Source organism: Bufo bufo, chromosome 9 (genome assembly GCF_905171765.1).
Source record: "Bufo bufo chromosome 9, aBufBuf1.1, whole genome shotgun sequence".
In the NCBI taxonomy this organism is placed as follows: Eukaryota; Metazoa; Chordata; class Amphibia; order Anura; family Bufonidae; genus Bufo; species Bufo bufo.
The window spans coordinates 119,358,346-119,376,267 of record NC_053397.1 but is presented as its reverse complement, the minus strand read 5'-3'; the positions used below and the strand labels follow the sequence as shown (position 1 = coordinate 119,376,267).

General features: G+C 45.3%; 1 protein-coding gene across 3 annotated transcripts in view; it reads left to right on the top strand.

Moving 5' to 3' along the window:
- The window catches only part of MGST3 (microsomal glutathione S-transferase 3), a 150,075-nt gene extending 132,615 nt beyond the window's left edge, over positions 1–17,460 (top strand). For all 3 annotated transcript variants that reach the window (XM_040408032.1, XM_040408030.1, XM_040408029.1), the window contains exon 6: positions 17,201–17,460. In XM_040408032.1, the coding sequence (XP_040263966.1) occupies positions 17,201–17,322 (122 nt within the window). In that variant the 3' untranslated portion in view covers positions 17,323–17,460. The remainder of the gene's footprint in view (positions 1–17,200) is intronic.
- Positions 17,461–17,922: the final 462 nt, after the last annotated feature.

Genomic DNA, 17,922 nt, shown 5'->3' with positions numbered 1-17,922 from the left:
ATCACCCTCCTTTTAACATGTCAAGTCTGCCATTTTAACCCAATCAGCCTGACATAATGATCTCCAGCCTTGTGCTCGTCAACATTCTCACCTGAGTTAACAAGACTTACTGAAATGATCTCAGCAGGTCCTTTAATGACAGCAATGAAATGCAGTGGAAAGTTTTTTTTTGGGGATTAAGTTAATTTTCATGGCAAAGAAGGACTATGCAATTCATCTGATCACTCTTCATAACATTTTAGAGTATATGCAAATTGCTATTATAAAAACTTAAGCAGCAACTTTTCCAATTTCCAATATTTATGTAATTCTCAAAACTTTTGGCCACGACTGTACAGGGGCACCTCTAGTTACAGTTCTTGCTCCTTTCCTCTTCACACTGTACACTGCAGACTTCATGTACAACTCATCTAGCTGCTACTTTATGGAAATTCTTGACTGAGTAGGCCTCATCACAGATAAGAATGACGTGGAATGCAGAGAACTGGGAGTTCTTTAAATCTACTTTGGATAAGTATATTGTTCAATACATTCCTAGCGGTAACAAGTACAAACAAATAAAACTAAACCCCACATGACTTACAAATAGTGTAAAAAGGGCAATAAATGACAAGAAGAGGGCCTTTAAGAAATGCAAAACTGAGGGGTCAGCTGTAGCCTTTAAAAAGTATAAAGAACTAAAATGATGTAAGGGGGTAATAAAATCAGCAAAAATAAACGAACATACAGGTGGCCAAAGAAAGTAAGACCAACCCCAAAACATTCTTCAAATGCATAAATGCAAAAAAAAGTCAGAACATGTAGGGGTCACTGGGGATAAAGAGAAGGCAGAGCTCCTAAATTGTTTTTCAGTGGTGCCACTGGTGTGAATACTTTAAATCGCATACTTAACTGCCTGACTGTCGATTATGGTCCTTTTTAATATGCTTTAAAAAATTAAGTGAACAAGGCCCCGGGTCCAGGTGGATTACACCCTAGAGTTCTAAAGTAGATCAGTTCAGTTATTGCTTTGCCTCTATTCATAATATTTACAGATTCTTTAATGACAGGTGTTGTATCAAGGGACTGGTGCAAGGCAAATGTGGCACCTATAAAGGGTGCAAGCTGTTCAACAGGAAATTATAGACCAATAAGCTTTACAGCCATTGTGTGAAAATGTTTGAGGGCCTTCTACGGGACTACATACAGGATTATGTAACTTTCAATAATATAATAGCCAACATGGTTTTACTAAGAACAGAAGCTATCAAACTAACCTGATATGTTTTTGTGAGGAGGTGAGTAGAAGTCTGGACGGCAGGTAGGCTGTGGATATTGTACTTTTCGACTTGGACGCCTAATGGGTAAATTTGAGGTCTCTTGGTTTAGAAAATATAATTTGTAATTGGATTAAAAATTGGCTTCACGGTCGTATCCAAAGAGTTGTGGTGAATGATTCCTATTCTGAATAATCCCCGGTTATAAGTGGTGTACCGCAAGGTTTGGTGCTGGGTCGGCTATTTTAACTTATTCGTTAATTATATAGAGGATGGGATTAATAGTGCTGTTTCTATTTTTGCAGATGACACCAAACTTTGTACAGTCTATGGAAAATGTTAATAAGTTACAAGCTGACTTGGCAAACTTACTGTTTGGGCCTCCATTTGGCAAATGAGGTTTAATATAGATAAATGTAAAGTTGTGCACTTGGGGGCTAATAATCTGCATGCAGCATATGTCCTGCAGGCATTAAAACTGGGAGAGTTGAGAAGGATCTGGGTGTATTAGTAGATCCATAGACTAAATAACCGCATGCAATGCATGTCAGCTGCCTCTAAGGCCAACAGAATTTTGTCTTTTATTAAGAGGTATGGCCTGGGGGGATATATTGGCACTATATCAAAGCATTGGTACGGCCTCACCTGGAATAACGCTGTTCAGTTCTCTGCACCAGTCTATAAAAAGAATGCCCTGGTGTTAGAGTGCGCAAAGGAGAGCAACTAAACTCCTAAAGGACCTGGAAGAACTTTATGAACAAAGATTAAACAAACTGAATTTGTTTAGCCTTGGGGGGGGGGGGGGGACATGATTAACCCTTACAAATATATACAGTGAACGGACCAAAAAATATCAAAGGAATCTATTCTGTGTCAAACCCTCTCATAAAACAAGGGACCACACCCTACGCCTGGAGAAAAAAAGATTCAGTCATAAGAGGTGAGAAGCATTCTTTACAGTAAGGGCTGTGAATCTCTGGAATAGCCTGCCACAGGAGCTGGTCACAGCAAATACAGTGGATGGCTTCAAAAAGTTTTAGATTTTTAATTCAAAATCACATTTTAATAAGCCTCAATGTATAGCAATCTTGTTCTACGCACCCTTTCCCTTTGCCCTGACCCCTTTTTAAAAGGAAGATGGACATTGATCCAAGGATTTGTTCCGTATATAGTAGTATTACAGTCTGGATTTGATGGACTTCTTTTTTTTTTTTTTTTTTTTTTTTTTCCTCTAACCTTAACAACTATGTAACTAAAACATGTATACTTTGTTTGTTTTTTGAAAATTCAGAAAAATTAACTTTTTAGAATTTGACATTTTCTACATTTTAAGACAGACATAACTAATAAAATTGTTATCAATAATCATTCCCCATATGTCTTTTATGGGTACTTTGTTGGCATCATTTTGTAAATGTTGTGGTTTTTTTTTTTGTTTTTTTTTCCTTTTAGGTTCTCAGATGGCTTTGAAATTTAGGCTACTTTTACACCTGCGTTAGGTGTGGATCCGTCTTGTATCTGCACAGATGGATCCGCACCGATAATGCAAACACATGTATCTGTTCAGAACGGATCTGTTTGCATTACCATGAACAATTTTTTTTTTTTATGATAATGCAAACGGATCCGTTTTGACTTGCACTGAAAGTCAATGGGAGGCGGATCCGTTTTCAGTTGCACCATATTGTGTCAGTGAAAACGGATCCGTTTGGCTCTGCATCGTCAGGCGGACATCAAAAGGCTGCAAGCAGCGTTTTGGTGTCTGCCTCCAGAGCTTTCTGAACGGATACTTACCCATTCAGAATGCATTGGGGCTGAACTGATCTCACAAACGGAATTCAAAACGCCAGTGTGAAAGTAGCCTTAGATGCAAACTTTAGATTTTCAAGAAGTTTTCCAAAACCAATTTTGTTTAAAGAACCAATTCAGTAAAAAAAAAAAAAATCTCTGGAAAAACCAAGGTAAAACATCCTTCACGGTATGATCTATAAATTTGCGGATGTCACTGCCCATATTCTTGAAGAAAATCGCTGAAATAAGATAATAATGCACTTAGTAAAGTAGTTGCAAGCATTATATATGGACAAAGTCCTCTCTCTGATATGATAAAATCTGAGACACAGCCAATATATTTTGATCAAAACACATCTGTGCCCACCTACCAAGCGCCAAGGTAGTCTCAGGTCAGGCGGGTCCTACGCTAAACCTACCTAAGCCATCTATGTTCAGGAGCGCAGTTACCTGCTTATCTATACACAAAGGTGATATCATTACAGGCAGAATTAGAATGACCGATAAGACAGGATCTACTATTCACAATAGGTGATTGGCAAAGCTTATTTATTACTAGCTGAAGGAGCCCACCCCTTAATTTTGACCTTCACAGCAGCCTGCCCCTTTAACAGTGAGTTCCACAGCACCCCACCCCCTTGACAGTGACCTCCACAGGGGCCCGCCCCCTTAACAAAGACCTCCACAGTGACTGCCCCTAAAACCGTGACTGCCACTGTACCCCTCTCCCTTAAGTGAACTCCACTGTACCCCTCTCAAGTGAACTCCACTGTACCCCGCTCCCTCACAGTACCCCACTGCCCCTTTTAATAGTGGCCTCCACAGTTCCCTCCTCCCTTAACAGTGACCTCAACAGCGGCCGCCCCTTTATTAGTGACCTGCACAGTACCTTGTGTCCTTAACAGTGATATCCACAATATCCCGCCCCCTTAACAGTGACCTTCACAGAGCTCAGTTCCCTTAAAATGTGACCTCCACAACAACCTGGCCCCTTAAAGAGTTTCTACCACTTTGTTTCACATAATTAGCTGTCAGACACTAGCGATCCGCTAGTGTCTGCTCTGCCAAACCATCCTAATATAATTGCTTTTGAGGCAGGCGTTTCGCTAAAAAAAGAACTTTTATTGATATGCTAATGAGCCTCTAGGTGCTATGGGGGCGTCATTAGCACCTAGAGGCTCGGTCTACCTTCACAAACGGCCGCCGCCCAGCGCGTCCCTCCAGCCCACCCATCTCCTCCTGAATGCGATCCTCCCTGTGAGCGTATGTATTCGGCGCATGCGCAGTGAATGTCTGACCGCTTCCCTGCTCAGACGACATCACTGCGCCTGCGCGATGACGTCATAAAGCTCCGAGGAACAGGCGCAGTGGAGATGGCTGAGCAGGGAAGCGGTCAGACATTCACTGCGCATTGCGCCGAATACATACGCTCATAGGGAGGATCGCATTCAGGAGGAGATGGGCGGGCTGGAGGGACGCGCTGGGCGGCGGCAGTTTGTGAAGGTAGACCGAGCCTCTAGGTGCTAATGACTCCCCCATAGCACCTAGAGGCTCATTAGCATATTAATAAAAGTTCTTTTTTTAGCGAAACGGCTGCCCCAAAAGCAATTATATTAGGATGGTTTGGCAGAGCAGACACTAGCGGATCGCTAGTGTCTGACAGCTAATTATGTGAAACGAAGTGGTAGAAACCCTTTAACGGTGACCTCTACAGCACCCTGCCACTTAACATTGACCAATATAGCGGACCGTCCCATTAACTGTGACCTCCACCGTTCTCTGACCCCTTAACAGAGACTTCCACAGCGCCCACCCCTTTATTAGTGACCTCCACAGTACCCCGTCTCCTTAACAGTGATTTCCACAACACCCCGCCCTGCGAGCTTCTGTTGGCTGATAAGGGTCATGTGACTGGGCTTCTATTGGCTAATGCATTTTTTGAGTATCTCAGGAACAGTACGTGCTAGAGAGCCGAGACCCGGTCTAAAAACTTCCCGGACACCTGATGTAAAGCAAAAGGGCAGTAACGTATTAAAACCTAACGTTTATTAGGACAATTAAGATCCCAGGATTGGGAAAGAAACCCCTTACAGACAAACAAAACCCACAACGGCAGGGAACCTGTGATAACAGGTCACCTTATGATCAGGTCCACATTACCGCCTCTGGCGGTGTTGGGACTATGACCAATGAACGTACACCGAGTAAAGACCACGGCGGTATGCCAGGGGTCTATGAACATGCCAATAGGCTAAAGAAAAAGGGTGGATCTTACCGGTGGTGGACAGTCAGGACCTTCTAGTCCAGTACCCAAGGAGAGGAAGTTCTTACGCCTGAATATGTCCTCCAGTGGGTGGTAACTTTGTGCAGGAGGGCCACAGGGAAAGTCTGTCCCTGTTTATGCCCTACTTGGCCTATTATGCCCTAAAGTAAACCTCCTAACACGGGGTCCTATCCCCGCAAGGGGTGGCCCTGTCCGGAACCTAACCCTAAATTGCCCTAGGTGACCCTGCCAGGACAGGAGAAGTGGCCCTATAGGGGGCTTAGAGAACCAGGGCAATGCAAGAAGATGGTAATAGTGAAGAACTATTATGAGGATATACTCAAAGTCCCTACGCGTCTCATATGAGAGTCTATGCTAATCTTAGAGAAAAGACCTCTACCTATAGAAGAGACCCCCTAACTCATCAGGGGACAAGGGTCTCGGGTAGAGGAAGAGCTCCCTCTCCCTGACCAGCTGTGTGATTCTAACAGATGGAGGGGGGAGGGGGGAAGAATTTAAGGTGATGCAGACTTAGGACATGTTTAGTCCAAATGAACCCAGATACCTGTGAAATGGAAAGAAACAAAACAAAACCATTCAGGTTGAGGAAATAACTGCAATTCTTTCTAGTGGCATGTAAGGGTAGTTTACTTACTGTTTCACATGGAGCGCGTGTGGCCTTGTTGGTACACCGAGTACATCGTCCTCTGGGCCCGCTACATAGATGACATCTTCATCCTGTGGAGCGGGCCAGAGGATGACTTTAAGAGGTTGGTGGAGGAGCTTAATCACAATACCATCAATCTTAGGTTCACTTCGCTCATTGTACAAAACAATCTCCCATTTCTGGACATTTGTATATCCAGGGACACCAAGGGAGGTTTGCAGACCACTATATACCGAAAGGAGACATCGACGAACTCACTGCTTCGATGGGACAGCTGTCATCCTGTCCCTTTGAAGCGGGGGATTCCCATCGGCCAATATCTAAGGCTTAAACGCAACTGCTCGGAAGGACGGGAATTCAAACGTCAGGCAAACGAGTTAAGAAAACGTTTTCGTGCACGAGGCTACCCTGATAACACCAGAAATAAGATGATAATGCACTTAGTTAAGTAGATGCAAACATTATACATGGACAAAGTCCTCACTCTGATATGATAATATCTGAGACACTTAGTCAATATATTTTGATCAAAAAACATCTAAGCCCGCCTACCAAGCGCCAAGGTGGTCTCGGGTCAGGCGGGTCCTACGCTAAACCTACCTAAGCCATTGGGCTTCTATGTTCAGGAGCGCAGACGCCGCACATATGGTGTGCTGCTCCTAGTCACCTCCATGTGCATTTTTTTTTTTTTCTCCTTGATAACACATTGAGAAAGGCTTATCAGAGAGCACGACAGGAGACACACACTACACTTTTGCATCCGACTGTGGGCCCCGAAACTGAGCCACAAAAGAGATTTCGAGTCATTGGCACATTGGACGCAGCGGCCACGCAAGTCAAGTTAGATGGTACATGCTTAATACTGCTGCACCTGCTGGACTAAACGAATATATTGACTTTGCGTGCTTTTTATGAAAGGGTCTCCCATATCTTTCCCGGATTTGGGGATCCAAATATCATTGACATCATACGCATATAACTAGTGGGAGGAGGATTCTCCCGACACTCATCCCCATATCCCTTAGAGCCAAAAATTCCCTTATTAGACCATGGGCAATTTATTAAATACACTGATATGTCATCAGTTATGTCTGGCCGGGCACGGTGCACTGAATGGGAAGGCGTTGTTTACGTGATCGGGATGTAGACACATGACCAATTACGTCAGCCGCCTGTGCGATCACGTGATCGGGAGTGTGGTCAGGTGCGCACACGTCATACCCGGAAGTGGGGTTTAAATAGTGCGAGTGCGATTTACTTAGTGCTGCCTCCATCCGCTGCACATCTCGGAGACTCCGGGCCGCCCAGCATGTATCTACGTCCGAACACTGTCGCTTTCTCCCTATGGACATCTAATAGGCTGCTATGCACATCTTATGGACATGCAAGTACTGCTGGTTTCACCAGCTCATATACACATCAGGGGGACATTGATGACTGAATATGCTATGGCATCTGTGTTTATCATTTTCATCTGAAATTCTAATTGACAACCATTAGCCCATATATGTTTTTTCTTGAAGTCAGACATTATACATGCTGTTTATAAAGGGATCCCCCTTCATTTCTTTTATTTAGCTATTGTGCCCTTAAACCATAAGAAAGGTATAGGCAGGGTTCACTGAGTTTTCTAACTCTTCTATTGTCCTATGCGATGAAACTGCTTTTCCTTGGTTTCAGTATCAACGTTACTGAGTGATATAGCAGGGGCTCTTTATAATAATGACGACTCGGCTTCTTATTCAAGAAGTTATTTAACAATTTGTATAGCGATGGTGTTTCATAATAATGATCACTGACCTATGGGATAAGCAATACCTTGGCTTCTCTCACCCAGGTCTTTAACTTATTTATTTAAGAAGCTATCTAACAATCTGTATAGCGGTAGTTTCAAAATAATGACCACTGACCTATGGGAGAAGCTATATCCGGGCTTCTCTCTACTCTGGTGTTAAATTTCTGGTGACTGACACCCTGTTGTTTTGGTATAAATTAGGGATGTCCCGATACCATTTTTTTAAGACTGAGTACGAGTACCGATACTTAGGGATCGACCGATATTGATTTTTTAGGGCCGATACCGATAATTTGTCAACTTTCAGGCCGATAGCCGATAATTTATACCGATATTCTGGGTATTTTTATTTTTGAGGAAAAAAAAAATTTCCTACACAAATCTGCTGAAAATTAATGTTTATTGTTAACGTGTATTATTTTATTTTTTTTGTAAATCTTTTTCATTTATACTTAATATTTTTGTGTTTTTTTTTTTTTTTTACTAACCTTTAGCCCCCTTAGGGACTAGAACCATTGTCCCATTCACCCTGATAGATCTCTATCAGAGTGAATAGGATCTCGCACGCTCCCTGCTGCCCTGTGCTCTGTGCACACAGCAGCATGGAGCTGACTATGGCAGCCAGGGCTTCAATAGCGCCCTGGCTGCCATGGTAACCGATCGGAGCCCCAGGCTTACACTGCTGGGGCTCCGATCGGAGGAGCAGGGGAGAGGGGATCCTGTGGCCACTGCCACCAATGATTAGAACTGGGGGGGGGGGCGCACTGCGCCACCAATGTTTTCACTATTGGGATGGGGGTGGGGGGCGCACTGCGCCACCAATGACTAATACTAGGGGGCTTGAGGGGGGGGGGGCGCACTGCGCCACCAATGTTTTTACTATTGGGGTGGGGTGCGCACTGCTTGAGGGGGGGGGGGGGCGCACTGCGCCACCAATGAAGATACCTCTCTTTCACATACAGGAGGCGGGAGCTGGCTGCAGAATCACATAGCCGGCTCCCGACCTCTATGAGCGGTAGCTGCGATCCGCGGCACCTAAGAGGTTAACTACCGCGGACCGCAGCTGCCGTTCATAGAGGTCGGGAGCCGGCTATGTGATTCTGCAGCCAGCTCCCGCCTCCTGTATTTGAATTAATGAAAGACTCATCTTCATTGGTGGCGCAGCGGCCACAGCCCCTCCCCTCCTCTTGTCTTCCGTCCTGTCATTGGAGGCAGCGGCAGCAGCATCACAGGGGGAGGAGACACTGCTTCCTTCTCCCCTGTGCTGCGGAGGGAACACAGAACGCGCTGAGAGCAGCGCATTCTGTGTTCCCAATACGTTATCGGTATATCGGCAAAATAGATGCCGATACCGATAACGTTCAAAATCCTCAATATCGGCCGATAATCGGTCGATCCCTACCGATACTTTTATTTAAGTACTCACCGATACCAATTACCGATACTAATTTTAACAATAAAATACACACACATGTATTTTCTGACCACTGACCAACCAAAAGGCCCAAAAACAGAACTATAACATTCCAAGGAGACATTATACTGTATGGGGGCCACAAGGAGACGTTATACTGTATGGGGTCAGCCACAAGGAGACGTTATACTGTATGGGGTCAGCCACAAGGAGACGTTTTACTGTATGGGGGGCAGCCACAAGGAGACGTTATACTGTATGTGGGCAGCCACAAGGAGACGTTATACTGTATGGGGGCGGCCACAAGGAGACGTTATACTGTATGGGGGCAGCCACAAGGAGACGTTATACTGTGTGGGGGCAGCCACAAGGAGACGTTATACTGTATGGGGGCGGCCACAAGGAGACGTTATACTGTATGGGGGCGGCCACAAGGAGACGTTATACTGTATGGGGGCAGCCACAAGGAGACGTTATACTGTGTGGGGGCAGCCACAAGGAGACGCTACTGTAAGGAGTCAGGACAACAATTTTTGAAGCCCCCCCCCCTCCGCTGTATAATAGTCTTGTGGCCATCATACAGTAATGTATATTTCTTCTTGCCCTAATGCCTGCTTTTAGAGATCAATGTGCAGCTTGCAGGCAGGAAGGGAAGGACCAGGGCCATAGAAGACAGACACTATCACCTTTAGAGGGACTCGCTCCTGGCAAACACAGCTCTGCTGTAGTGAATGCAGTGGAGCAGACTGTGATGTAATTACAATGTATAGTTGGGACTCAGAGAATTGTCTGAGAGTTTATTAGTTAAAACGAATCGAATGAGTCAGACTGTGTCACCCCAGAATTCCTGCTCTGCTACATGCTCCCTGTACACACACAGCTCCACTACATGCTATGCTAATAATGCCCCCCCTTCCCCCCGGATGGACTTACAGGGAGCCGCAGAGCAGGAAGCCTGGCAGGGACTCGGTGACAGTCTATGACTCATTTGATTCTTTTAACTAATAAACTCTCAGACGATTCTCTGAGTCCCTGCGACTCCCCCTGTGCTGTGAGTCAGTGCTGGTTGCCTCTGGTTGGAGGGCGGGGCTAGCTTCCACTGTAGGCTCCTATTACACTGCCTGCTGCTGCCTCTGAAGCTGTATTAGCTGTGCGAGATGCAGGGGCCGCGGACGGACACAGACACATTTAGAAGCAGCGCACAGGTATCGGCAGTGGTATCGGGGACATTTGCACGAGTACATGTACTCGTGCAAATGTCTGGTATCGGGACATCCCTAGTATAAATGTTATGTCCCCTGAGGAGCCTGTAACCAACTAGGCGAAACGCGTAGGGACGAATACAAGTGCATCACTTACTATTTTCACTGTATGTCATTGGGTGGCTTTCTCGTCACTCCACCAGGGGCTCTAAGTGTACTTTGTTTATTATTTTTGGGTATTTATATTTAGTCTAGGTCTCATCATAGGACCAGCTTTTTACATTGTTGAAATAATTCCCCGTGCCAGGGTCATCCAGGGGTTATCAGCAGGCACGAGACACTGGATCGCCCTTATCGGGGTGGCTATTCCGTTTGCCAGAATCAGGGATATTGCCCCACGAGCCTATGAAATACTTGTCTGCCACCCTGCAAACGTAGGCTATTTTGATACCATAAAGTATTGCGATATTCGATACCACGCAAAAAATAAATAAAAAATAAACTCCATAAAAGCCGTGTGCATTCCATATTTTATGGAACGTCCGAGCCATAATAGAACAGTCCTATCCTACTTTTGGGGGGTACAATGTGACTAAAAATGGCGAATTGCGTGTTTTTTTATTTTATTTTTATTTTTTTCTATTAAGGCAGCGCATAGGAAATATATTTTAATAGTTCACTTTAAAATGTTTTTTATTTTTGTAAATTTTATATGTGAAATTGGGAAAGGGGGCGATTGAAAACTTTAGTATTTTGGAGGTTTTTTATTTTTTTTTTTTTTTATATATACTATTAGCCCCCTTAGGGGCTAAGAAGCCTTGTCCTATTCACCCTAATAGAGCTCTATTAGGGTGAATAGGACTTCTCACACTCCCTGCTGCCCTGTGCTTTGTGCACACAGCAGCAGGGAGCTTATCATGGCAGCCAAGGCTTCAGTAGTGTCCTGGCTGCCATGAGACCGATCGGAGCCCCACAATTAGTCGTGGCCAAAAGTTTTGAGAATTACATAAATATTGGAAATTGGAAAAGTTGCTGCTTGTTTTTAAAATAGCGATTTGCATATACTCCAGAATGTTATGAAGAGTGATCAGATGAAATGCATAGTCCTTCTTAGCCATGAAAATTAACTTAATCCCAAAAAAACCTTTCCACTGCATTTCATTGCTGTCATTAAAGGACCTGCTGAGATCATTTCAGTAATCGTCTTGTTAACTCAGGTGAGAATGTTGACGAGCACAAGGCTGGAGATCATTATGTCAGGCTGATTGGGTTAAAATGGCAGACTTGACCTGTTAAAAGGAGGGTGATGCTTGAAATCATTGTTCTTCCATTGTTAACCATGTTGACCTGCAAAGAAACGCGTGCAGCCATCATTGCGTTGCATAAAAATGGCTTCACAGGCAAGGATATTGTGGCTACTAAGATTGCACCTCAATCAACAATTTATAGGATCATCAAGAACTTCAAGGAAAGAGGTTCAATTCTTGTTAAGAAGGCTTCAGGGCGTCCAAGAAAGTCCAGCAAGCGCCAGGATCGTGTCCTAAAGAGGATTCAGCTGCGGGATCGGAGTGCCACCAGTGCAGAGCTTGCTCAGGAATGGCAGCAGGCAGGTGTGAGCGCATCTGCACTTACAGTGAGGCGAAGACTTTTGGAAGATGGCCTGGTGTCAAGAAGGGCAGCAAAGAAGCCACTTCTCTCCAAAAAAAACATCAGGGACAGATTGATCTTCTGCAGAAAATATGGTGAATGGACTGCTGAGGACTGGGGCAAAGTCATATTCTCCGATGAAGCCTCTTTCTGATTGTTTGGGGCATCAGGAAAAAGCCTTGTCCGGAGAAGAAAAGGTGAGCGCTACCATCAGTCCTGTGTCATGCCAACAGTAAAGCATCCTGAGACCATTCATGTGTGGGGTTGCTTCTCATCCAAGGGAGTGGGCTCACTTCACCATTTTGCCCAAAAACACAGCCATGAATAAAGAATGGTACCAAAACACCCTCCAACAGCAACTTCTTCCAACAACAGTTTGGTGAAGAACAATGCATTTTCCAGCACGATGGAGCACCGTGCCATAAGGCAAAAGTGATAACTAAGTGGCTCGGGGACCAAAACGTTGACATTTTGTGTCCATGGCCTGGAAACTCCCCAGATCTTAATCCCATTGAGAACTTGTGGTCAATCCTCAAGAGGCAGGTGGACAAACAAAAACCCACTAATTCTGACAAACTCCAAGAAGTGATTATGAAAGACTGGGTTGCTATCAGTCAGGAATTGGCCCAGAAGTTGATTGAGAGCATGCCCAGTCGAATTGCAGAGGTCCTAAAAAATTAGGGCCAACACTGCAAATACTGACTCTTTGCATAAATGTCATGTAATTGTCGATAAAAGCCTTTGAAACGTATGAAGTGCGTGTAATTATATTTCACTACATCACAGAAACAACTGAAACAAAGATCAAAAAGCAGTTTAGCAGCAAACTTTGTGAAAACTAATTGTGTCATTCTCAAAACCTTTGGCCACGACTGTACACTGCTGGGTCTCCGATCGGAACTGCCACCAATGAAGAGGGGACCCTGTGGCCACTGCCACCAATGATTATAACAATGTGGGGGTGCGCCTGTGGCCATTGCGCCACCAATGATACGAATACTGGGGGACGGGGGGTGGTGCACTGGCTATAATTTATAATACTAGGGTGGGGCGAAGCAATGAATGTAATTAATACATTAATTCAAGTATAGGAGGCAGCGGCTGCTGACAGCGATATCACATACCCCGCACCCGGCCTTAATAATAGGGCATGCGATCTGCCGAACTACGCCAATTAACCCCTCAGGTGTGGCACCTGAGGGGTTAATTGCTGCAGTTGGGCGGATTTGCATGCCCTTTTATTGAGGCTGGGTATGTGATACTGCTGCCTATACTTGAATTAATGTGTTTTACATTCATTGGTGGTGCAGTTGCCACAGCCCCTCCCCTCCATCTCCCCATTGGTGGCAGGGGCAGCCGCGTCACAGTGGGGAGAGAGGGAGGGACTCCTTCACTGTGCTAGTGAAGAGAATATGGTGTGCGCTGAGAGCGGCGCATGCCATGTTGTTTAATTGAGACTAGCAATGCAGCCTAGTATCGGTAAATGGTAAGACCTGGTATCGTATCGATTGGGTACCGATACTTCGATACCCGGTGCAACCCTATTTGAAACTTTGTCAAACCTTTAGGTGTATTGCAGAAATTAAAGGAAAATGGAGATGAAATGTAAAAAAATAAAATAAAAATGTGTTCAGCTTTTCCATTTTACAGCCGAATGCACATGGCCGTGTTCCGCGGCCGAGAGCGGTCTGTGGTATGCCGGCCTGGATTCCTGCTGACAGCAGGAGCGCACGGCACCATTGGTTGCTATGACACCGTGCGCTTCATGCCGCCGCTGCTGTACAGTAATACACTCGTATAGATCATACGAGTGTATTACTGTAGTGTAACGGCGGCATCAAGCGCACGGCGTCATAGCAACCAATGACGCCGTGCGCTCCTGCTGTCAGCAGGAATCCAGGCCGGCATACCACGGACCGCTCTCGGCCGCGGAACACGGCCATGTGCATTCGGCCTAATCCATTTGTTGTAACACAGCAAGGGTGAACAGCAAAACAAATCTCCAATATTGATTACAAATGCCTCAGTTTACAGAAACAGCCCAGTACTTTTTTTTTGTATCAATGTCTATTTCCACGGATTGCAATCCCAGAGTGCAGTTAATGGAAAAGGCTTTGCACTCAATATCGCAAATAATCTTCAATGCTTTATTGCATAATAGTCAACTTGTGACTCGGCTCAGTGTGAATGGGAGCCGAAACGTGTTATAAGTTGACTACAATACAATAAAACATTTAAAGGGGTTTTCCATTAATTTATGAAGTGCCCACTAGGGCTGCAGTAAACAATTATTTTAGAAATTGAGTATTCTATTGATTTATTTTTTACGATTAATCGAGTAATCTAATAAGAAAAAATGAACTAATACTGTTTTCCGTTATAAAAACTCAGACCCCCTGCCATCAGTCCCCAAAACCCTTTGTTCCCCCCTGTGCGATCAGCCCAAGTGCATCAGTTCCCCCCCCCCCCCCCCCCCCAGTGCCATCAGCTCTCCCCCCACCCTAGTGCCATCAGCTTGCCCCCCACTGAGCATGGAGTGCTGCTCTGGGTAACTCACACTGAGCCTGGTTCTCCGCAGATAATCGGCGTGCAGTGGCTGAACGGGCTATCGCAAGGAACTGTGGAAAGAGGGAAGCCATGGCAGTGCATTCTGGGTAACGTGACCCGTGACAGAGGACACATGGGCGAGCAGCTGCTGGTACAGGACTGTGCCGGGCGCTGTGCACACTGGAGCCATATGTTCTGCCGTTATCTGCCATAGTGACTGTGTTCTTCAGCCGTGAAAACCTCAAACACGCATGAACACACGTGTGAATGCGGTTAGCTGCTCATCTATAAAGAAGTGCACTGACCTGACGTAGTGTCAGGAAGAAAGTGCAGCGAGGTGTCGGCAGGTGAGTAATAGCTAGGGGTGCACCGAAATGAAAATTCTGGTCCGAAACCGAAAATTCAGGATGCCCTTGACCGAAAACCGAAACCGAAACTGCCTTTTTGCCCAAATACTTTTAAAATACTTTTTTTTTAATGATTTTTTTAATAATTATTTTTCATGAATGAAATTCATCTGTGGGTGGCGCTGTTATGGAGAGGGGGATCTGTGGGTGGCGCTGTTATGGAGAGGGGGATCTGTGGGTGGCGCTGTTATGGAGAGGGGGATCTGTGCACGGCGCTGTTATGGAGAGGGGGATCTGTGCACGGCGCTGTTATGGAGAGGGGGATCTGTGGGTGGCGCTGTTATGGAAAGGGGATATGTGCACTGTTATGGGCATAACAGTGCACAGATCCCTTTCCCCATAACAGTGCACAGATCCCCCCTCCCCATAGCAGTGCCATAGACCGATCCCCCCTACCCATAACAGCCCCAGCCCTGCTGCTCACAGCATCACTCACTGCATCTTTTTTACCTTACAATCGTGACGCTCCGGTAACAACTCTGCAGGCAGAGCGGAGGGCGGCGTAACGTCACTTACTCACGTGACGCACCTGCTCCGCCCACTTTATGAATGAAGGAGGCGGAGCAGGCGCGTCACGTGAGTAAGTGACGTTACGCCGGCCTCCGCTCTGCCTGCAGAGTTGTTAGTTACTGGAGCGTCACGATTGTAAGGTAAAATAAAGATGCAGTGACAAAGTAAACCGCCCGCCCGCAGATGGTGGGTGACAAATCCCACACCCCATATTTTCGGCCGATATGTAACAATATCGGCCGAAGTGGATTAGGTGCATTTTCGGCCGATATTTTCGGCTGCCGGAATTTCGGTGCACCCCTAGTAATAGCAAACGCTTTTCTCCCGCTCCGTGGTCACATGGCACAAACGAAAAAATTTTGCTTTGAGGATTTTTTTGTCGCATTTCTGGATTTAATCAAGTAATCGTTTCAGCCCTAGTGCCCACGTCGTACCCCCTAAAACAGAAGATTCATTCTTGCCTGCTCCGTTCTTCTGTGCTACCCCCACTGTGTCCATCTTCTGATCCTCGCACTGTTTACATCTGGCTGTGCATGGTCACATGCACCCCTTCACCAAATGACTGGCTGAAGTGGTGCATTTGACCAGGGCCAGCCAAATGTAAACAGTGCGAGGATCAGAAGATGAATGCCAAAGGTTAACGTCCATTAACATAAAAAGTTATGGTTATTGGAAGGTGGATCGGAATAAATAAAAATTGGCCTAGCTCTAAGAGGGATACAGGGTTTGTCCAACTTTGAATCCCTTTTGGGCAGCCTCACTGCACCTGTGTAAGGAAGTCTATTTACCTGCCCCCCTTCACTTGTCTCCAACTCATTCAGTCTGCCGCCCTGAGTCCTTTTCCGCTTTGGAGACACATTGCTGCTGCAGCGGCACATATGACCCCTGTCCACTCCAGAAGTTGAAGTGCAGGTAGCTGGAACAGTGTTGAGGACCAGGTAAGTATGCTTCCCTCTGGCAAGGAAGGATGGTGCTCAAAGGGGTTGTCTCACCTCAGACATTTGTGGCATATCGCTAGGATATGCGACAAGTCAGATAGGTTCAGGTTCCACCTCTGGGGACCCAAACCTGTCTGAAATTGGTGGCATATCCTAGCGATATGCCTCCGATGTCTGAGTTGAGATGACCCCTTTATAGCTGATCATACAGATAGTGTCAGCAGATCACTTGATTATCAGACCTGTAAAGTGGGGGCTTCTCGACTGGCACCTAATGGTGAGAAAAAAAGGATTGGGCATGTTTCCACATGCCAGGATAGTTTGCTGTGCTGGAAGGTAACAAATTGTTAGAAGTGTCTGGCAGCTGCTGGTCACACTGTCTCCTATTGAATAAACAGTCTGAGAACAGATCGACATGAATGTTCATCTGTCAGCTGATGTCTTCTGTGTTTGGTCAGCGCTGGCTACCTGTATGGACACGTGTTTCTGTATATATGCAAAGTGCCAGAGCTGATTCATAGTCACTATGTTGGTATTATAGTGGAGATACTTTGTACAATCATGTAGACCAGGGATGCTCAACCTGCGCCCCTCCAGCTGTTGCAAAACTACAACTCCCATCATGCCAAGACAGCCTAGAGCTATGGTGGGAGTTGTAGTTTTACGAAAGCTGGAAGGACGCAGGTTGGGCATCCCTGATTTAGACCCTTCATTAATGATTGACTAATATATATATATATCTTTTTTTTTTCTCCCTGGTTAGATCCAAAGAAACGTGCTAGAGGAGCCATTGGATCTATCGCTCTGTTCGGTCTCTTTGGCTCTACTGTATGTTCTGCATTCAAGTTGCTGGGCTGGTCTTTGAACCCAAAAACCTGGTGTTAAACTGATAAGTGGTAAAACGGGACCAGATGTGTGGAGTCACTATAATTCATCCCCTGTCTCACCCTAATTGTGGATCAGGCCTACTTATTCAATTAGGATACAGTTAAATTTTATAAATAAAAAAATAATATAAAAAGTATGGTTGTGTTTTTATATCTTGATCATCTCGGAAATGTAATTAAATTACTTTTAGTATTGATATAGCTTGTAGCATTCTCTTTTCTATACTGACTGTGGTATAGTGAATATTCCACGCACCAAAGGAATAGCCCTTGCAGAATACAGACTCTAGTTACCAGTGCATTGTGGGAGCTCAGATATCACATTTTGGCAGCTCAGATATCACATATTTTGGCATTCAAAAGTGCATACCACAAACTACCCATACACTAGGTTTAGAATGTAGTGTGCTAGATGTAATTATCGGTAGTCTGGTGCTCCAGTTTAGTTTTACGATGTGTAGAAAGAGAACTAAAAGTGGATATTAACAGCTTTTAACCCTTTCACTACCAGCGCCATACTTGTTCGGCGCTGGAGTGGCCCGCACGCACGTGCCCTATCAAAAGAACCGAAAAATGAAAACACAATGGATCCCGTCTT